The sequence below is a fragment of the Euprymna scolopes genome, chromosome 10 (assembly GCF_053919585.1).
Source record: "Euprymna scolopes isolate OS-2025 chromosome 10, ASM5391958v1, whole genome shotgun sequence".
NCBI lineage: Eukaryota > Metazoa > Mollusca > Cephalopoda > Sepiida > Sepiolidae > Euprymna > Euprymna scolopes.
The window spans coordinates 72,446,657-72,471,011 of NC_136491.1; the positions used below are offsets into that span (position 1 = coordinate 72,446,657).

The window sequence follows — 24,355 nt, forward strand, 5'->3', positions numbered from 1 at the left end:
AATTTCTTATACATTACTAGTGGGAGTATCTGGCGTTGCCCGGGTGTGTTGCGGTGGTGTAGTAAAAAGCAGCCAGGTGGGGGTGGATCGGGGGTAAAACAACAAGGTGGAGAGAGGTGTTAAAAAAGAAAAAAGTGAACCCCTAACACGAAGGAGGAAAAGAAGATGAGGTTAAAAAAAGAAAAAGTGGTAGTAGGCAGGCAGGCTTGAACCCTTAACGTGGAGGAGGGAAAGAAGGTGAGGTTAAAAAAAAAGTGGTAGTAGGACGGTAGGCTCAAACCCGTAATGTGAAGGAGGGAAAAAGGTAAAAAAAAAATAATGTGTTAGCTGATGTCATCATCGCGTAAGCAGAAGTTGCGTGTGTCGAATTTAAGCATAGTCAATCGAACGTATGATGATTTAAATGCTTGGTATTTATTTGCTTCCCCACGACAGCAAGTCAGACACATGGCAGTATCCAAATAGATAGTAATTGTCTCAATACGAAGGATTTTCCCTACATTGACCAAGGACCAATTAACTTAAGTGAAGCATCAATCCCGGCACAAAGGCCAAGATGATTTAAATGCTTTGTCACTTTTTCGAACAGTTTTGCTTTATACAAAAAAGCCAAACAAAAAATGTCAGCAAAAAACCGACCCTCCCTGTAGAAAAGTGCTCAGTTGAGGATGAAGGAATTAATGTTTTTGGCCAATTTTTCGATATTTGTCGTCCGAAGGGTTGACCTCCAAAAGAATACTGATCATGAAAATCTGTCACCTCTGTCAAAAGTTTTAGGCAAATATACATACATACATTTAAAGAGACAGGTGAGATTTATATAATAGATAGTTTACATTTCATTAAAATCAAATATATGTCATCGGTCATTTAGAGGTGGGGGGAGGCATATAAATATTCAGCATATTTAAGTTAATGCATAGATGACCACTTCCATTGTCTTCCCGGGAGAATTTTATACATATGATATAAATTTCATAAAAATATGATGTATTTGAAACTTTAAAGGAGGTTTGTCGTCCTCATAGATCTTTTAGGTTAGGAGGGTGCTTAGAGATTCAGAAACACTTCCATTGTCTCACCACTTTCTCCCTCAATAAATTTCACAATTTTACATAAGAATAAACTTCTAGATTTTAGGGAACACAAATATATGCACAAACATATTGAAATTTTAAGGGGGTTCTGGACCAATAGATTATTCAGTAGTGGGGACACATGCATATTCTACACATAGTGAGTATCTGTGAGATTCAAAACCACCTCTATTGTTTTCCTAAGATAATTTTATACATATGATATAAAATTCATAAAAATAGGTCAAATTTTTAGGAGGTTTGACCCCACCCCCATGGGTTAGGATGGTGTTCAGAGATTCAGAAACGTTTCCATGGTCTCTCCTTCAGTAAATTTTACATAAGAATAAACTTTTAAATTTTAGGGAACACACGTACATATACACATTGAGTGTTTATATATATATATATATAAGATAGAATTTGTTTTATAAAACTACTTGTTTTCAATGCAGTAAAATTGAAAAAAAAATGAAAGAAAAAAGTGCAACATATGTAATCACTTAATTAGAATGCAATTACTTACCAGCCATTATAAGCAAAAAGTCCAGAGTAGAATGCTAGAGAAACTTGTGTGATATCCATTTCTGTGTCTTGGAATGGATTTTGTAAATATTCCAGATTTCCTGGGTAAAAAAATAAAGAAAAGAAAAATCAACATAACTGTTATAATTACATTCATCTGTTTGTTTGTTTGTTTTTTATGTTTATAATCATTTTTTTTTTTTTTTACATTTTATGGAAGACCATCAGGAGTAACCTTCTCTGGCAGAGGAATGGTTCGTAACAAGTCTTAAAAATGAAATTCTTTTACAAGCTGTTGATGATATTGTTCAATAAATTACTCTCCAGGAAAAGTAGCACAATGGTTTCAAAATGGTATTAAAACTCTTGAAAGGATCATTAAAAATTTAAAAGCTTTGAATAAACAGACAAAACTGTTTCTAGAACACATTAAAATGCAAAAATTTGATTAATGTTTATAATGATATTATTAATAATTATAATTCAATTCTTCTTCCTATTAGCTTTCTTTTTTTTTAAGTTGAAAATATTTCTTATTAGTATCAGACCATAACAGGCCCATCTTCAGAAAACAGAAGAGTACTATTACTGGCTTTCTCTTTTTTTTTTTCTTGCAAGTAAAATCCTTGTGTTGTTATGTCCAATGGTGTACTGTTTTTGTTGTTGTTAGGTGCATGAGGTGTGATAAAGAACTCTCCAGTGTATTTGCATTAAAAGTATAAAATGGTATTAAAGCTCTTGAAAACATCATTGAAAATTTTTAAACTTTGAATAAACAGACAAAACAATAATCTTAGTTTTAGGTTCATCAAATTACAGTTAGAGAGAAACTACCTATGTAGTGTCAGCCCTGTATGCAAGCAAAAGATGGACAGGAGGAAATATTAATGACACGCAAAATAGGATTGTTTAAAATTCCGTTTTGTTTACATTATTGCATTTAAAGGTACGTAGTGCTAGTTATTTTTTTATATAATGCATGGTCAATGTTTGGAAACACTGCTAGTCATCTGTAGAATGATGAAACCATTTTTGACTTTGATGATAACCTTGGAATCAAAGGCCCAACTCTTCCTGATCTACATTAATGATCTTCCAAATCACATCCTTACATCATTCGTAGACATTTATGCTGATGACATTACCATTTATGGTGGCACATCTAAGACTGTAAACAACCAAGTTCTCTCCAATTCTCTCTCCTCTGATCTTGAGTAATGGGGAAAGAAGTGGCTAGTTACTTTTAATGCATCTAAAACTAAGCTTTTATCTTTACATCAGCAACACTCTAATCCCCATCTGGCATCAATTGAAATGAATGGCTCTCGTCTTGGAGAAGCCTCATGTTTTGACAAGCTTCTGGGCTTGACCTTTACTCCTGATCTGAAATGGAACACATACATCAAATGCATTGCCAAGGCTGCTGGAAAAATGGTGGGATCCTTCTATCGATCCAGTAAATATTTCACTACTGATGCAATTCTCTATCTATATAAGAGCCAGGTATGTCCAAGGATGGAGTGTTGCCACATTTGGGCAGGAGCTGCTAGAAAGGACTTATCCTGCCTTGATAGAGTTCAAAATAAACTTTGTAGCCTCGTAGGAGATGTCCTTTTCTCTTCCCTGCAACCTCTTTCTCACAGAAGAGATGTTGCGAGTTTGTCTTTACTTTATCGTTATTTTCATGGCAATCTTTAGTCTATGGTCCCCCCTCGCCAAACTTTCACAAGAAACACTCGTTTAGCTGAAAACACTATCAATAATTCCCCCCACTCTTTATCTGTGCCTAAACCTAAACGTAGATTCCATGAACAAAGCTTCTTTCTTAGAACTGCACGCCTGTGGAATTGTCTTCCGTTTTCCTGCTTTCCGGCTGACTGCAATATGGTTGTCTTCAAGTTCATCGTAAACAAGTTTTTGATGAGCCGTTCCACTTAAGTTAACAAATTTACCGAATTTTCATTACTATTGATTACTATATTGTCCAATTGACTACTGTATACACAGTAGTCAATTGTCCTCGAGTGGCCTCTGGGCCTTGATAAGTGGTGATGCCTATGTAAAAAAAAAAAAAAAAAGAAAAAAAAAGTCAAGCTTTTGTTACTGATTCTCAACTTAGACAGCAAAGGCTCTGTTGATTCTGACCTTTAACTTTGATCCTTTGTGCTTCAACTGGATCTGTTATGGTATTGCTTACACAAAGGAGTGGAAGTCATGTAAAGTGGGATTTTTGACTGGTACAGCAGAACAATGAATCTTGATGTCACTAGTACAGGCTATTGGCAGCTACCTGATCTGGTTTCATTCATTTCAAACACATCCCAATCTTATAAAACAATCTACAGTTGATTTTATAGGCTGGGCCTTTCTGTTTGTGCGGTGATAACACTACTCAAATGCACTGGTAATGTTAGATTGTATAAAAGTGTTAACTTTGGTCAAACTCGAACTTCTTGCTTTAATCAGATTTTTTTGATTATTGATTTCCAATACTTATTAGATGCATTCCAATACAAAACCTATGTAAGAACACTTCCAGACACGTCAAATACTCTCATGTGTGATTTCAAAAACATTGGCCAAGCCATTTCCGAGTCCATAGGAAACGAACACACACACACACACACACACACACACACACACACACACACACACACACACACACACACACACTAAATTCCCTTTATATAATAGTATAATATATTATACATATGTGTGTATTTTTATGAACCACTCATTATGAATTTTGGGATATATATATTCGCAGCAACCTGATGAGTAACCTGAGCACATAATTTTTTTTAAATTTTACAACTTAGAAACTGCACCCACTCTAATTCACACGTTCCCCAAAAAACTTCTTTTTTTTTTAAATAAGTTGCATACAAAAAATTTAATAGAAAAAAGAATTGCTCTACATCACATAACAACCAAGATGAGAAAAGTAGTCCAAATATTCTAACGACACTGACTTTCAAAAATTATTTAATTATTAGTTAAATTATTCGTCAGTTCTTTAAATTTTTCCATATAGATCAACTACTTTTATGAAGTCCATCAATTACATATTTTCTTTTGCATTTGCATATTATCGCTGGTTGAATGATTAGTATGTGGTTTGGTAGGCGTATTCTCACTTGCATAGTAGACTGGCAAAGTCTCTGCTATTTTTAAAGATGGCGTTGCTCTCTGTCTATGGTATGGTTTTATGCAGTCTTAGAGAGTCCACCTTACCAGGCTTTGCTTTCTCACTCTTTGCAAAAGAGTTGGTCTATTGCTAATTGTTTCAGGCGCTGCTTACCACAGAATGCAGATGGGGCTGCCCAGACAATTTTTGTTTATCCAGAATGTTCTTTCTCTAGGGTGTTGGTTTCAAATCTCACTTTCTTACCTTGTGTCACATCTTCTCACTGTGAGAGGAAGATAAATACATTCTTACTTTTACATCGGACGAATAAAACATTGCGTATTTCGATTTCCGTTCAAGATATAGCATTTATTCGTTTTCAAACAATTGTTTGCTCTGTAAACTATCTCTCTGCTCAAAGCTGGAGCAATGCATTCAGTGAGAACAAGTTTTATGATTTGGTGTCTACTGTCTCGCCAGCATGGCACAATGGTTGTTGTTGTTCTTTTTAAAACAAGTGTCTTGTTCTTGTCTGACTTATATGCAAAATTACTGTTGCTTCGACATTTTGCCCAACCTTTGTTTCCATTCTTCAATTGCAGCCTTCATTATTAGATGTTTGTGATGTTAATTGTTGCTCAGAAATGCTATCTTTGTTGTTGCATACATTTCCATTTTTAACAATGTATATAGAATATTTCTTTACTTTTTCTTTACTTTAATCACCCAAAAGAAGACAGATTACCACTGATATATAAAGTAAGGCAAGCATGTGATAGAGGCCAGATTTATCAGGAGGCAACAGTACTCCATGCATGGGTGAATGGTGGATACTGGCAGATATGAAAAATTTTCTAGCATGGCAAAGAGAGCCCACTTTTCTTGTAGCATCTTTAGCAATATTTTCTATGTGTTTATTCCAATTCATTTTACCTGAGAATGCATATCTTCCTCGCAGTAGCCTTGGTAACACCAGCTCTGGACACAAGCAGCAATAATTTCAAAATTAGCGTTTTCTTATGCAATCGAAGAATCTATAAGAACAGAGACGATTCCTTCTTCAAACGAATTCAATTAAATAAATTATATAATTAAGTTCTATATTGGATGAAACCATAAATTATTTTTTCTCCTTAATTTCTTACACAGATTATTCTCTCTATTATTGTTTATATTAATGAGTGATGTATGTTTTTAGTGTTTATTTTTTATCATTATTGATACCAATAATTTGATATTTTTTTTTATATTTTAAATGCCATATTATGGGTGACTATGCATATATTGTTCTTAAACAAAATAAAGAATACAGTTTAGATTTAAAAAAACAAAAAAAATTTAACCTATCACAGACTTAGCAGCTACATAATCTGACTTTTAAAACTTTTACAATTACAATAGATAATTTAACTATATAAGGATAAAAAAAAAACCTTAACTAAAATTATTAAATAGAAATAGAGTAAGCACTTGCATAAGTTAACTTCTAAAAAGTCTCCAATTATAAAAGAGAATTCAACTATATTACGATGTAAAAAAGAAAACCTTAACTAAAAAATTTTAAATAGAAAATGGGGATCCTCAGCTGCCTACCATGTAGCTGTTTCGGAGATTTAGAAACAGGACAGCTGTAAAATACATAGCTCTCCAGTGGAAAATACCACTTCCCCAATAAACAAATGTAGAACAATACGGTTACTATTTATACTAATATATAAGAAATAAATGATTGTATGCACAGTGGCATAATTTACTAATAGCAAAAATAAAGGAACTTTTTTAACCACACTTATTAGGAACCTTAATTCCAATAATATACCTTTCTCCTTAAGGTGGTTTCTTTTGAAAATATCCCCCTGGTTCAAAATTCTGCCAATTCTGTATTTCAGAAGCCATTTTAATAATTTCTTCTTCTAAAGATAAAAATGTTATAAATTTCAAAAACGAAATCATCTCCCATTGTCAACATAAGAGAAAGCTTGAATATACCCAATTCTGGGACCCAACTGATATATTATGTCTATTCTCTTCCTCATCAATTCACGTTTTATTTCCCTCAAGCATTTACTATTTTAATCCCTCTATTCCATACCTATTTTATTGATCTAACTTCTAATATATTTTCTAATTATATTTCTATATATTTCATAACCTTAAAAAATATTCCTTTTTCTTTATCCCTATATTCGGCCAAAGTTAAGGATAACTTTAATCTATATGCTCATATTATATTTTACTTCCAAATTTTTCTAAACTTTTTATTAAGTCTCTAATAGCACTCTTATTGTATTTTTTACTGCACTTATTAATTTTTCATCTCTTCTTTCTTTCTCTCTATTTTCATTTACAGATATGGATATATATTTGTGTATATATGTGAGTGTGTACTTATATATATAATGTGTGTGTTTGTATGTGTATGCATACTTATATATAATGTGTATGCATACTTATATATAATGTGTGTGTGTTTGTATGAATATACATACTTATTTCTATTTTATTCATTATTATGATAACAGCGATATATGCCGCTTATCACATACCCTTATCAAAAGCTGTTTACATTGATTTACTGACAGATAACATTACTTTGACATTTTTTCTCCTGATTACAATTTTTACTAATTAATCTTACCTTCTTTTTTCTCCTTCCTTTTTTATTTCATCTAGACCTACTATTCTCTATACTCTCTTTCTCTTTTTGAGACTATTTCCTTCTTACTTTTTGCTCTATTCTATTTAAATGCATCTTCCCTTCATGACTTGATTTTGTTTTCTTCCTTCCTCTTGCTCATTTTTTAATTTTAAATTTTAATTCTTATCTTTATGAAATTTTTCTGCCTTAGGAATTGCTTGACTGATTTTTCAAAAAGACCATTGCCCGCTTGAATCCTTTCAATTTGTTGCGACTTGAATGCATAACTTGAACTCTCAGACAATCCATTTTTAAGGCAACAAGACTTTGTGAAGTCATCTTGTTGGATTTTATGTACACAGTTTTTTTACTTTTTGTAGTGTTTGTTGCATACTTTTACACATTGATATGTAAGCATGTAAACATTTTTAAGTTTGATGGTTGAATTGCTGATCCGCTAGATTCTAAGGATACCTCAATTCTGGATTTTCTTCATGAATTTTTTACCATCAGTTCTATATCCTCTTGACTGTTTTTTTAACTCGTTGAATATTTTTTACAAACTTTATTTGGGTAATCCTCTAATATTTGGACTACTTTTGTCCTCTTATTTAGATATTTTTTTCATTATTTCGTTTTTTTTTTTTGTATTTCTCTACTTCTATCTTCCTGTGTATTTTCCTACTCTCCTATATATAACCCCATTTTTCCTATCTTCTTTCTACTTACATAAGCCAGCCTTTTCTCCTTTTCTGATGTCTAGCAGTTACAGAGAACTATTTTCTCTAGTGAAGCAATGCTCCCTCTCTGAGTTCTTCGGCCATGGGTTGACCTATCAGCTAACAGGGCGCATTGATTCATCGCCTCCCTAAAACAACTTGAAGGAACATCAAGCAGTCAGGACCGACCTTCAGCCAAGCAGCACCTATCCTCTCTCATCCCCTGTCCACCGGACATTTTGATCTAGCACAAACGGTTTCCACTAGAGCTATTAGCTGGGGACAACATAGGAAATGTACTGACCGACTGACAATGACCTCAAAAAGAACCTCTTTCTTTTTATCTCAGTTTGACCTTCAAGTTCCTGCTGCCAATAAAACCCTATTCTACATTATTATTGTTAAAAAGAAGTTTGTTGTTCATTTAATGCTGTGTTAATTAAATACATCTTATTAGGGGTAAAACATTTACCTTCCTTTTCTGACGTTTTTGCTGATGTTTCAATAAATTTAAAATCTTCACTTTTTCTGAAGACTTCCTAGCTCTTGTCTTTGATGATTTATGTGTTTGTTTTTTATTTTGCATTTTTCCACAATATCCTGTCTCCACTGCATTTCATTTTATGACATACCATGTATTTATACTCCCATATATATATATATACTTGAGTTGTCTCCATTTACTTATTAAACATGGTGGATAAAGGCACAATATCTTGCTTCCTCATAAAAATTAATTTTTCTTAGTTTAAAAAACCTACTTGATCAATTTACATAATTTTTGGAATACAACATCTTTGTTCTATGATGGATACGTACATCATAAAGATTTTTCTGTATTTTCTGCATTTTTTGTGTTTTTTAATTAGGTCGAACTTTGGACTTGCACCTTCTTTTTTAATAAGTTAATCAGACAGTTTGGCACTGCTTATTTTTGTTAAACTTTTGGGATCACCTTGCCTTTAACAGAATAAGATAAACTACAATTTTGATAAGCGTAAAAATTAACTTACCTTTACCGAGCTGTACAAATCCAGTAATAATGATGAGAAGGAGAGCCAACACCTTTGCATAAGTGAAGATATCTTGCACTCTTGTTGCCCATTTAACATCTTTACAATTCACATATGTTAAAACAACTGAAATAAAATGGAAACAAAAACTATAATTTAGTTTTAATGAAGAAGATGAGGCGGAACTCACAAACATGAAGAATACAAACAACATTCGAGGACATTTTGTGATTTTTATGGCGAATCAAAGAAAACAGATGACTCAAAGTCCTCACCTTCAATTTCTATATGAAAGTGATTCACAAGTTCACAGTCTGAAATGATTCTTACCATTTTCTTCTTTCTGTTTTGTTTTATTTTACCAATTTTCAAGAGAGAGGGGGGGAGAGAGATAAAGACCGCGTGAACAAAAAGAGAAAGAATATGAGTACTTAACAGCTGGACGTAAGGCTAGTAGTAGGGTTATTCCCAAGCAATGCCTGGATACAGGTAGGCTAGTTTATAATAACGTTATAATTTCCTAAAATATTTTGTATTCGAACAAGTAAAGCAAAAAGGTTTTCCCAACATTTAATAAGCAATATTCTAGTTCAATTTATATTTAACTAGACGAATATCCGTCCCAGGATAGGTAAAATTAATCCCTTGAATAAGATAGTTTATATCACTTTTATGTCCTCATACAAAATTGAAATAAAGATACAATGCCTTATATCTAGAATCCTTATTCTAATTTTAATCAAAATCATTACATGCTTTTGATTCTAGAAAATGTCTAAAATTGAAGCGATTTTAAGAAGGAATTGGAATTTGGGGAATCTTGCTTAATTGGTGTCTAATAATTATGGATCAAATTTAATGCAAATCAGAAATATTTGAATTTTCAAATGGGATTGTGTCCATATTATGCTCCTGAACAACTTTTAAAATATCCCAAAAAACTGAAATTTGTGGAATATTTATTAATTGATATCTAATATCTATTATTACAATTTCACAAAAAAAAATCGCCCCTCTTTCCTTTGCATTAAATTAAATTACATAACCAACCCTTATACCTAACATATGCATTCCAAAATTCATAATGATCAGTTAATTAGTTTAGGAGTGAATCCAATACATCCAAATATATAAACACATAACTAATAGCCTATGCATAGAGATATAAAAGTCTTGCATTGTTTACTTTTGTTTATATCTTCTTCCATTTTCCTCACACAAAACATCCACATTTAACTGAACAATATCTCAGGTATTCTAAGACTCGTACTACAAGGACAATTATGACATAAGTCTGTTTTTAATGTGTAGAGTGTATGATGGGGGAGAGGGGAGACTATTTCAAAATCATTTCATGATACCCTCTCCATTCTCTCAGTCACTCTAATGGAAGTAATTTCTGGGTGGAAGACCTCTCAAAATCATGCCAAAAATGTTTTAAACTATTATTAATGGCATCATCTCAGCTTTTGAAGCGTGCAGGAAGTTGTCGAGATGCTTGAAAAAGTGATAATTAGTGGGCAAGCGGTTCATTGAATATGGCAGATGAGGCAGGGTCTCGTAGTCCAATTCATTCAGCTTCTGCAGGGTCAGTTGAGCAACATGCAAGTGAGCGTAGTTATGGAGGAGAATTGGTCCCTCCATATTGACCAATCTCAAGCACATTCGTTGGAGCTTCTGGTGCATTTTGTCTTTTGTTAGCAGTACTTCTTTGCCGTTATCGCCCGGATTCAACAAGCTGTGATGGATGAGATCAGTCGCAGACCACCAAACAATCACCATAACCTTTTTTTGGTGCAATTTCGGCTTCGGGAAGTGTTGTGGAGCTTCTCCAGCATCCAACCAGAGTTGCTGGTTGTCATAGAGGATCCACTTCTCATCACATATCACAATCCGCTCAAAAAATGGGTCATTTTTGTTGCGCAGAAGGGATGTAGAAAACATCTCCAAATGACGATTTTTTTTGATTACCGTTCTATTCATGTGGCACTCATTTATCCAAGAATTTTTGACCTCTCTATTTGCTTTAAATGGTGAACGGCTGTTGAGTGGTTGACCTCGAGTTCAACAGCAACTTCTTGTGCTGTTTTGCTAGGATCAGCTTCAATTAAGGCTTTCAAATTTTCGTTATGAACCGCAGTCAGCCAGCTGCAACTGTCTTCATCTTTGAGGCTCTCATCACCATTGCGAAATTTCTTGAACCACTGTTGTGCCACACGTTCGTTAGTGGTTCCTTGTGCGGATTTGAATTTTGTCCATGCTGTCGAAAAGCCTGCAAAAAATGAACGATTGAGAACGGTAACGAATAACACGATTCAAAATGATATATAACATGGCTATATATGTCAATGAATTAATTCAGAAATCATATTTAAAAGCAACATATGTGAGAAAACGATATTGTTTTTGTACCAACCTAATATATACTATACTATCAAGATTTTTTAGTTTTCTTTCCACAAATCAAAATATTTTGCATAGCAATGAAAACGATATGATTTTCTGTTCAACACATGTAAAACAGATGTTAAATAGCTCATGTTTAATTGGTTATAATGTAAAACTGACGATGTTATAATTTTGTTAATTTTGAGTTTAAATTTACCAATAGAAAAGTAAACACTGAGTTTTAAAAATGTTATAAAAAGAAAAATCGTTTTGTTCATAATTTGGATGATTAACTTTTTAATACAACCAAGAAAATATTTTTAATGATGATATTTTAAAAAAATTGTTTTTAAAAGAAAGAGTCATATAAACTTGCAAAATGCATGATGCACAACTTCTGCTACAAAATTCATGATGCACTTCTACAAAATTCATGATGCACTTCTGCAAAATTCATGATGCACTTCTACAAAATTCATGATGCACTTCTACAAAATTCATGATGCACTTCTACAAAATTCATGATGCACTTCTACAAAATTCATGATGCACTTCTACAAAATTCATGATGCACTTCTACAAAATTCATGATGCACTTCTGCAAAATTCATGATGCACTTCTACAAAATTCATGATGCACTTCTACAAAATTCATGATGCACTTCTACAAAATTCATGATGCACTTCTACAAAATTCATGATGCACAACTTCTGCTACAAAATTCATGATGCACTTCTACAAAATTCATGATGCACTTCTACAAAATTCATGATGCACTTCTACAAAATTCATGATGCACTTCTGCAAAATTCATGATGCACTTCTACAAAATTCATGATGCACTTCTACAAAATTCATGATGCACTTCTACAAAATTCATGATGCACAACTTCTGCTACAAAATTCATGATGCACTTCTACAAAATTCATGATGCACTTCTACAAAATTCATGATGCACAACTTCTGCTACAAAATTCATGATGCACTTCTACAAAATTCATGATGCACTTCTACAAAATTCATGATGCACAACTTCTGCTACAAAATTCATGATGCACAACTTCTGCTACAAAATTCATGATGCACTTCTACAAAATTCATGATGCACTTCTGCAAAATTCATGATGCACTTCTACAAAATTCATGATGCACTTCTACAAAATTCATGATGCACTTCTACAAAATTCATGATGCACTTCTACAAAATTCATGATGCACAACTTCTGCTACAAAATTCATGATGCACTTCTACAAAATTCATGATGCACTTCTACAAAATTCATGATGCACTTCTACAAAATTCATGATGCACAACTTCTGCTACAAAATTCATGATGCACTTCTACAAAATTCATGATGCACTTCTACAAAATTCATGATGCACTTCTACAAAATTCATGATGCACAACTTCTGCTACAAAATTCATGATGCACTTCTACAAAATTCATGATGCACTTCTACAAAATTCATGATGCACTTCTACAAAATTCATGATGCACAACTTCTGCTACAAAATTCATGATGCACTTCTACAAAATTCATGATGCACTTCTACAAAATTCATGATGCACAACTTCTGCTACAAAATTCATGATGCACAACTTCTGCTATAAAATTCATGATGCACTTCTACAAAATTCATGATGCACTTCTGCAAAATTCATGATGCACTTCTACAAAATTCATGATGCACTTCTACAAAATTCATGATGCACTTCTACAAAATTCATGATGCACAACTTCTGCTACAAAATTCATGATGCACTTCTACAAAATTCATGATGCACTTCTACAAAATTCATGATGCACTTCTACAAAATTCATGATGCACAACTTCTGCTACAAAATTCATGATGCACTTCTACAAAATTCATGATGCACTTCTACAAAATTCATGATGCACAACTTCTGCTACAAAATTCATGATGCACTTCTACAAAATTCATGATGCACTTCTACAAAATTCATGATGCACTTCTACAAAATTCATGATGCACAACTTCTGCTACAAAATTCATGATGCACTTCTACAAAATTCATGATGCACTTCTGCAAAATTCATGATGCACTTCTACAAAATTCATGATGCACTTCTACAAAATTCATGATGCACTTCTACAAAATTCATGATGCACTTCTACAAAATTCATGATGCACAACTTCTGCTACAAAATTCATGATGCACTTCTACAAAATTCATGATGCACTTCTACAAAATTCATGATGCACTTCTACAAAATTCATGATGCACAACTTCTGCTACAAAATTCATGATGCACTTCTACAAAATTCATGATGCACTTCTACAAAATTCATGATGCACTTCTACAAAATTCATGATGCACAACTTCTGCTACAAAATTCATGATGCACTTCTACAAAATTCATGATGCACTTCTACAAAATTCATGATGCACTTCTACAAAATTCATGATGCACAACTTCTGCTACAAAATTCATGATGCACTTCTACAAAATTCATGATGCACTTCTACAAAATTCATGATGCACAACTTCTGCTACAAAATTCATGATGCACAACTTCTGCTACAAAATTCATGATGCACTTCTACAAAATTCATGATGCACTTCTGCAAAATTCATGATGCACTTCTACAAAATTCATGATGCACTTCTACAAAATTCATGATGCACTTCTACAAAATTCATGATGCACAACTTCTGCTACAAAATTCATGATGCACTTCTACAAAATTCATGATGCACTTCTACAAAATTCATGATGCACTTCTACAAAATTCATGATGCACAACTTCTGCTACAAAATTCATGATGCACTTCTACAAAATTCATGATGCACTTCTACAAAATTCATGATGCACAACTTCTGCTACAAAATTCATGATGCACTTCTACAAAATTCATGATGCACTTCTACAAAATTCATGATGCACTTCTACAAAATTCATGATGCACAACTTCTGCTACAAAATTCATGATGCACTTCTACAAAATTCATGATGCACTTCTACAAAATTCATGATGCACTTCTACAAAATTCATGATGCACTTCTACAAAATTCATGATGCACTTCTACAAAATTCATGATGCACAACTTCTGCTACAAAATTCATGATGCACTTCTACAAAATTCATGATGCACTTCTACAAAATTCATGATGCACAACTTCTGCTACAAAATTCATGATGCACAACTTCTGCTACAAAATTCATGATGCACTTCTACAAAATTCATGATGCACTTCTACAAAATTCATGATGCACAACTTCTGCTACAAAATTCATGATGCACTTCTACAAAATTCATGATGCACTTCTACAAAATTCATGATGCACTTCTACAAAATTCATGATGCACAACTTCTGCTACAAAATTCATGATGCACTTCTACAAAATTCATGATGCACTTCTACAAAATTCATGATGCACTTCTACAAAATTCATGATGCACTTCTACAAAATTCATGATGCACTTCTACAAAATTCATGATGCACAACTTCTGCTACAAAATTCATGATGCACTTCTACAAAATTCATGATGCACTTCTACAAAATTCATGATGCACTTCTACAAAATTCATGATGCACTTCTACAAAATTCATGATGCACTTCTACAAAATTCATGATGCACAACTTCTGCTACAAAATTCATGATGCACAACTTCTGCTACAAAATTCATGATGCACTTCTACAAAATTCATGATGCACTTCTGCAAAATTCATGATGCACTTCTACAAAATTCATGATGCACTTCTACAAAATTCATGATGCACTTCTACAAAATTCATGATGCACTTCTACAAAATTCATGATGCACAACTTCTGCTACAAAATTCATGATGCACTTCTACAAAATTCATGATGCACTTCTACAAAATTCATGATGCACTTCTACAAAATTCATGATGCACTTCTACAAAATTCATGATGCACAACTTCTGCTACAAAATTCATGATGCACTTCTACAAAATTCATGATGCACTTCTACAAAATTCATGATGCACTTCTACAAAATTCATGATGCACAACTTCTGCTACAAAATTCATGATGCACTTCTACAAAATTCATGATGCACTTCTACAAAATTCATGATGCACTTCTACAAAATTCATGATGCACAACTTCTGCTACAAAATTCATGATGCACAACTTCTGCTACAAAATTCATGATGCACTTCTACAAAATTCATGATGCACTTCTACAAAATTCATGATGCACTTCTACAAAATTCATGATGCACAACTTCTGCTACAAAATTCATGATGCACTTCTACAAAATTCATGATGCACTTCTACAAAATTCATGATGCACAACTTCTGCTACAAAATTCATGATGCACTTCTACAAAATTCATGATGCACTTCTACAAAATTCATGATGCACAACTTCTGCTACAAAATTCATGATGCACAACTTCTGCTACAAAATTCATGATGCACTTCTACAAAATTCATGATGCACTTCTGCAAAATTCATGATGCACAACTTCTGCTACAAGCAGAACAAGTAAAAGTGTGGAATTCTCTTTCAAAAACAACAGCAGCAACAGAGAAACGATCTATGTAAAATATTGAACGTTTATTGGTTCAAAATACAGAATACTGTTTGGTCAATTTTACCAAAATACGCAATCTTGATAGGTTACAGATACCAGATTTCAACTAGTCAGAAAGTTGCTCTAGGTTCAAGTACCTGCTAATGCTAACATTGGCTACATTAACGAAAACCCAAGCACTGTCAGTGTTTTGTAAAAAAAATAAATAAAAAATAAACACTCAACTTGCCAAACGAACTCTTGTCATTCACAACCTAACTAAACAAATTTATAGTGAATAAAATAAATCTAGTCATGGTTGCTTGGCTAGAGGCACCTTGGCCAACAACAGTAATAAACTACGAAATATCGCTTATAAATCCACTCACACTCAAGTGAATTAACATACAGACAAAAACAGTACTTTAGCTCAGCCCTTTGAAAACTTCTTAACTCTGTATTATTATTCTGAAAAGTCATAAAGTTGATATAATTATGTATGAATAAACTTTGTAATTATTTTTGATATAACTTTTTTCACTAAAGATGAAAAATGTTTATACAGTCTAATGTTATGACGTTTATTACTCCATTCGTTATTCTAGTCCTCCTTGTGCTTATACACTCCTTGTTGACATATCTGCATCTTTTTTCTTTTTCTTATATTCACACCAAACAAGGCATATTGCCATTGACACATAAGGGACTAGTATGAATTAGGGGCCGGATTTCTAGGGACATCCTAAGTGGGGAGTTGTATAGTGAGATATTTGTTCATATAACATTTAAATTTCTACAGTTACAGTTAGCGAAATATCAGTGAAGTGATGTGATGATATTTCTGAGTTGTATAAAGAATAATTGGGATGAAAACGTCTTTGTGTAGATCAACAAATAATATTTACTGTATATTTACAATGAAAAAATTACTTAAGAATTAATAATTTGCTGTTGCATGACACATGTCCATAAAAATGTTGGTTGGTCTGGAATGCTGCAAGGGACATGACTGTTTTGTAAAATGTGTATTATATGAAAGGAGATAACAACAGGCAAAGAGTTACTTCTCTTTTAAATATAAAGTGTTCATTAGTATTTTTGAATGTTATATAGCCATCTAACACATAGAAATCTTTCCAACATCCACAGGGAAGGAGTACTATTTTGATGATTGTCAGATTGGTCGAGTGTAGTTTTTTGTTAAAACATTCTATTGAAGTACTCGTAAAACCAGCACAGTGATGCAACATTGCAGTGATGGAACAGGGGTTGATGGTTGGCAGGCAGTGTGGCACCTATTAAATTAGAGACTCTTTTTTGGACTCTGTCTAAAAGGGAGAGACTAATGGTTTATGCATCAGCACAAATGTGGCAACAATACTTTATGGGTGAATGATGGTTTTTTAGAGATATAGGATACTGGTAGCTGTGAAACGTTTTCTAACTTGGTAGAGGGAGTCCATCTTCTTTGCAGTAAACATATGCACTTATATTCGCTTTCTTATAAAATTGTGCAGTATTTAACAATTTACCTCACTCTCTAACCGTGCCTAAAACTAAACAAAAATTCCATGAGCAAAGTTTCTTTCAAAGAACTACCTATCTGTGGAACACAATACCGTGTGGCTGCTTCCCAGCTGATTATAACATGGTCGTTTTCAAGTCCAATGTAAACAAATTCTTAAATAATCAAATTATACCCAAGTTCCACCATTACTGATCCTAACAGTGTTGTCTCACCGACCAACTGACACTCATTAACTTTTATCCTCGAATAGCCTTTGAGCCTTGACAAGCGATGACCCTTCCCCCTAAAAAAGTAAAAATAAAAACACACTAAATAAAATAATGTTATCTGATGGAGATTTTTAAGTGTGGACTTTTTACTTAACATAAAAACTAGACAATGAAAGAAGAAAAAAAATGCTTATTTTTCTTCCTACGACCCCTCTTAATTACTATGTGCTAAGAGAGTTCAGTATATTAGCTTTTAATCCCAATTGTTAAATTGTGAGTGACCTGTTGCGAGCAGCTGTACGAAAATACAGACTGTAAATTAAGACTTGGTGACTTGAAGGAGTTTTACAAAAAAAAAAAAAAAAAAAAAGAAAAAAGTAGGACTTTAATTGTTTGCCAGGGAACATTAGGTCTCTTATTAAAAGAGGTTTGCTTTCTTTTTTCTATCTGTCAGGCAGACATTTCAACTGCGCATATCATTAAGTAGACACAATGCAATCATTTGATCTGGCTCAAAAGAACAAATGATTAAGATGTCTTCTCCTCCTGCCACCTCACCCTCCCCCCTTCTCCAACACAGTCTCTGTTAAATATTCAAACGAAAATACAAAAGAAACAAAAAATGTTAAACGGACATAATAATAATAATAATAATAATAATAATAATAAAAACTAGCAGGACCCGTGGAAATTCGACAGCAGCATCTTTTATATGTAATGTATTGGTGCTGGGCATTCTGTCAGTGTTCAGCATAAATGAAGACACCATCATATTCTAGCCCTTCTGTTAAAACTGTATCGCCCCCTTTACTAAAATATTAACTTTGATATATCACCTGGGCTGATTATTTCATTACAAACACACCAATAAATTAACTCATATTTCATCATTTTTTATAATTCTTGAATATATTATTAATTTCGACGATCATTTTTCATAATTTTTACCCAGATTATCGCCCCCCCCCAACTAAAATAATAACTTTGATACATTGCCTGGGCTAATTATTTCATTACGAACACACCAATCAATTAACTCACATTTAATCATTTGTCATTATTCTTAGATATGTTACTAATTTCGATATTTATTTTTTATAATTTGGACCCACATTATCCCCCCCCCTTACTGAAATAATAGCTTTGATGTATTGTCTGGGCTGATTATTTCATTACAAATACACCAACCAATTAACACATATTTCATCATTTTTAATAACTCTTGGATATGTTACTAATTTTGACAATCATTTGTTATAATTTTAACCCGCATTATCGCCCCAGCTTACTAAAATAATAACTTTAGAATATTGTCCTGGCTGATTATTTCATTACAAACACATCAATCAATTAACTCACATTTCATCATATTTTATAATTCTGGATATGTAACTAATTTCGACAATCATTTTTCATGATTTTAAACCACATCATCGCCCCCTCCTTACAAAAATCATAACTTTAATATATTGTCTGGTCTGATTATTTCATTACAAACACACCAATCACTTAATTCACATTTTATCATTGTTCATAATTCTTGGATAGGTTACTGATTGTGGCAATCATTTTTCATTATTAAAACTCACCTTATCACCAACCTCCTTACTAAAATAAAAATTTTTATATATTGTCTTGGCTTATTATTTCATTACTAACACACCAATCAATTAGCTTACATTTCATCATTTTTCATAATTCTTGGATATGTTATTAATTTCGACAATCATTTTTCATATTATAACCCACATAATCACCCCCTTACAAAAATTAAAACTTTAATATAATGCCAAGGCTGATTATTTCATTACAAGCACATCAATCAATTAAATTGCATTTCATCATTTTTCATAATTCTTGGATATTTTACAAATTTCGACAATCATTTTTCACAATTTTAACCCAAATTATCGCCCTCCCCTTACTAAAATAATAACTTTGATATATTGTCTGGTCTGATTATTTCATTACACATGAATCAATTAACTATATTTCATCATTTTTCATAATTCTTGAATATGTTACTAATTTCGACAATCATTTTTCATAATTTTGACCCACATTATTGCCCTTCCCTTACCACAATAATAATTTGATATATTGTCTGGGCTGATTATTTCATTAGAAACACACCAATCAACTCGCATTTTATCATTTTTCATAATTCTTGGATATGTTACTAATTTCTACAATCACTTGTCTTAATTTTGACCCACATTATTTTGACTCACATTACTAAAATAATTTTGACCCACATTACTAAAATAATAACTTTGATATATTGCCTGTGCTGATTATTTTATTACAAACACATCAATCAATTAACGCATATTTCATAAGACTGTCTTCCTATCCTCCACCCTACTCTTACAAATATACATTAAATAAAGTAATGTCTAAAACAAAAATGGTTGCAGCCATTTCCGGGACTGACTTCATATCCGCCACCCCACTGTTTAAAATATACATGAAATAAAGTAATCTTTAATGCGTGAACGGTTTCAGCCATTTCTGGGACTGACTTCATATCCCCCACCCCACTGATAAAAATGAAATAAAGTAATGTTTAAATTTTAAACTGTTTCAGCAGCTTTTCAACATTAATACATAAAAAGATTAAGACGGTTAGGGATTAGGTAACCATTACTTTAACATGAATTTCTGAGTGCAATATCAGTCTCAGTACTCCAGTGGCTTTAATCCCCCCTCCTTAAGAAGAGTTTTTGCAATTACTGCCATGAGGACATTAAGGACGAAAATATGAAGTCAGGATTACTTAATATATTTACGTGGTTTTTGGAATGTTACAAATAAGCCCTTAGAGTGCACTGATCCATTTACCTGATTTTTGGAATCAGCAGTACATCCATGATATTTTTGGAATATGCCATCTTATGTCAATGTAGTACATTATAAATATATTATATGTACCTTTTATAACAGAAGATAATGACGTCATCACCGGAAGTAAACATGTTAGACTATCACCCCCTACTCGAAAAGGAGGAGATTATGCCTAGAATCTCATTAAACACTCACCAAATCCATTAACTCATATTCAGTATAATCTATATATTAATACGATAGCATGTGTGTTCTTAAATCTCAACCAATGAAATTTGCCGGAAAGCATGACACAGAAAAGAACACACACGCTATTGTATTAATATATAGATAATATTAACTGGTATAAAATCCGTTTTATATAGTAATATGTACTGGATGGTTTTTAGAAATTGATTTCCAAACTAACCTATCTCTGGCCAGGTTTTTATTTATTCCTTTTTCTCTCAAATCTATCTTTATTATTTCCCTTCATGTTTTCATTGGCCTTCTCCTTTCAACTGACTCCCACTGACTACCACTTCAAGTGTTCTACATCTACTAACAAAGGAACTCTCATCCATTCTTTCAATGTGACCATACCAACAAAGTTTACTGTTCTGTACACATCTACCTATAATATCCAGATTTAATCCTCCTCTGAGGTCAAAAAGACAGCGAGCCTATCTTAAGACTCACATTACACATTCATCATAACATTATCATATCATTTTTTTTCCATGCAATGCATGTCCTTAACCCTCATTTGTTTGCTAAACTTATTCCATCCATTTTTAGCTCTTGCAATTAATATATAGATAACCAGCTTTATTATAAAATAAAGTAGAAAGTGGACTTCGGGTTTACTTTCATACTCATAACTCTCAATTCTATTATTTTTGTCCTTTAGTCCTCACATTCCATGAGCAATATTCCTAACAAAGTTGAAAGAATTGCTGTTTTCTGGATTGGAGTCCATCGATCTCACATTCATTGTTGGCTAGTTTTTGACCTTGAAGTAATATTTTTTTATTAGATCTTTACATCAAGTGGCTTCACGCCTTGTCTGGAGCAATTTCTCTAAAAAAAAAGATTAAAAAAATGATTACATCTGCATGTGTCTGAAACCTACAGACAACCAAATAGTTCCTCCATAAAATCCAACCATTTCTCACTCAGGTAAAGACGGTCGTAACATGATAATTTCAGATACTTGGCTAACAGTGATCAGATAAAAATGTAGGAGGGATCAATATCAGGATCTGTTATCCTCTGGTCGGCTCTTGTCTTTGCATATGACCAGCAACGGCAGGTCAATATTAATGGAGCAAGAATAACAACATTGCTTCTGTGGATTTCTTCTTTGTTGAGGACCGAGAAAATTATATCTAAGATGCAGTGCACATATGCTGACTCTAAAGAGAAAATCTATATACCTATAAAAGTGAAATTGTGTGTGTGTGTGTGTGTGTGTGCACATTTCCCTACCAAACTACTCTGTTAATTTTTAGTCTAGAGACTCGAGATTTGACATTGAGATTTAGGAAAATCTTCTTAATCAGTTTTCGTCCAGAAATTTGGCTGTCAAGGGTCAATGTTCAATGATTTGACCTTTAAAAACTCTACAAAACTCCTCTGCCAATTTTGGGTTTAAACAATTGAAATTTTGAATGTAGGTTACTTGGATATGGATCAAACTTTTTAATTTGATTTGAGCCCCAAAAATAAATGTTAAGAGGTCAAAATTGGGGTAAAAAATTTTTTAAATTGACTTCTGCGGTCTCTACCAAATTACTCAGCCAATTTCTGGTCTAAACATTTGAAATTTTACATAAAGGGTATTCAGAGATAGGGCAAGCTTTTTAATTGGTTTGGGTCGAAAGTTTGAGCTGCCAAGGGGTCAAAGTTTCAAAGATTAGACCTTTGCAGTGTCTAACAAACTACTCAGCCAATTTTGGGTCTAAACATTTAAAATTTATACATAATGGGTATTCAGACATGCAGCAAGCATTTTAATCAGTTTAGGGACAGAAATTTGGCTGCCAAAAGGTCAAGGTTGAAAGAGTTGACCTTTGCAGATTCTACCAAATTTCTCTGCCAATTTTGGGTCTAAACACTTGACATTTTAGATGTAGGTAACTTGGACATGGGTAAAACTTTTTATTTTGATTTGAGATCAAAATAATAAATGTTAAAGAGTCAAAATTGGGGCCCAAGTTATAAAAAATTTACCTCTGTGGTCTCTACGAAATTACTAAGACAATTTTTGGTCTAAAGATTTGAAATCTTATATAAAGTGTATTTACACATAGGGCAAGTTATGAACAGTACATAGGACCCAAGCAAAGCTGGTCTGAACTGCTAGTAAATAATAATCTTCCAACCTTTTGTTTTGTATGTTTTTTATGACCTATTGAATGTTTGGATTATTTAAATGACATATCTATAGTAAATGATTCATACAAAGTATATAAAGAGCAGTTGTCTGTGTGTATGTGAATATGTGTGCATGTTCAGCTAAAACTCTAAAACTATTAGACAAACACTCATAAAGTTGTCCCGGGTGAATAATATTCATTTTTGACCCTTCACTGGTACAAATTTCATCAAGGAAGAGCCTGTTTTCCAGCTATTAGTTAAAGGGAAGTAACTGATTATTTTTCAAGGAGTTTCCTCTTATGCTATTCCTAGAGTTGCCTGTGTGTATGTGTTTGTTCATGTCAAATGAGAGGAATGGGCTCGGTGAATACAGAGAGGGAAAATGGAAGAAAGAAATAGAAGTTTTAATAGAAATATTTTACACTTTTGCAGTGGGCAATGCCGAGTAGGCTTGCTAGTAAAAAGTAAAATATACATATAGTTGTCAGCGCAGCTGTCAGTCATCAATTTTAAAATGAAATGCTGATATAACAATGATAAAATGTATTCAAAAGTCACATTAGCATAATTAATTTGTATTATCACTAATGGTGTGCTAATCTTCAATGAGCCTAGAAAATGTTTTTTTTTTTTTTTTACCCAAACTATGACAATGTTATGAAAAACAATGATGGACTAGAACTTCTAAACATCCATTAATATACAATCGCATGTGCTATAAAAATCCATTCATATACAATCCCCTGTGATATAAAAATCCATTCATATACAATCCCCTGTGCTATAAAAATCCATTCATATACAATCTCCTTTGCTATAAAAAATCCATTATTATACAATCTCCTGTGCTATAAAAATTCATTAATATACAATCTCCTTTGCTATAAAAGATCCATTATTATACAATCTCCTGTGCTATAAAACACCTGTTGATCCATTCATTTATTACAACTGGCGCTACAGGATCAGGCTGTCTGAAGATATCAGCTTCCTAACTGAAAATGCATCAAACTGATGTTATTGTTTGTTTTTTTTCTCTTTAGAAAACTCAATCATGCTCTGCAAAGTCGAAAACAAAAACGAAAACATCAATTTTCTTTCTAAAAAAAGCAATCAAATCAAACACCATGAATAAATATTTGGAGATATAAACAACTTGCAACATAACACTTTTTTTCCAAATTATAGATTTGGCATTAAAATAACCTGTGAAGAATTTGATATACTATAGAACAAAACAACCAAACCATTCATTTAAATCTTTATGGAGGCTTATAAATGATCACAAGACGAACACAAGATCAAATTTAGGAGCAAAGGTGAAGAATAATGCTCAACGAAGATTAGTGATTGCCACCATTATGACTAGAACTGCTGACTGCCAACTCGTATTTTCACTTG

At 32.8% G+C, this 24,355-nt stretch overlaps 1 protein-coding gene across 1 annotated transcript in view; it reads right to left on the minus strand.

The window, feature by feature from the left end:
- The window catches only part of LOC145286103 (large neutral amino acids transporter small subunit 1-like), a 111,320-nt gene that overhangs the window by 56,745 nt on the left and 30,220 nt on the right, over positions 1–24,355 (minus strand). The window contains exons 2-3 of the mRNA XM_080134795.1: positions 9,099–9,224; positions 1,603–1,702 (exon numbers count right to left, since the gene is read on the minus strand). Coding sequence (XP_079990921.1) covers positions 1,603–1,702; positions 9,099–9,224 — 226 coding nt within the window. The remainder of the gene's footprint in view (positions 1–1,602; positions 1,703–9,098; positions 9,225–24,355) is intronic.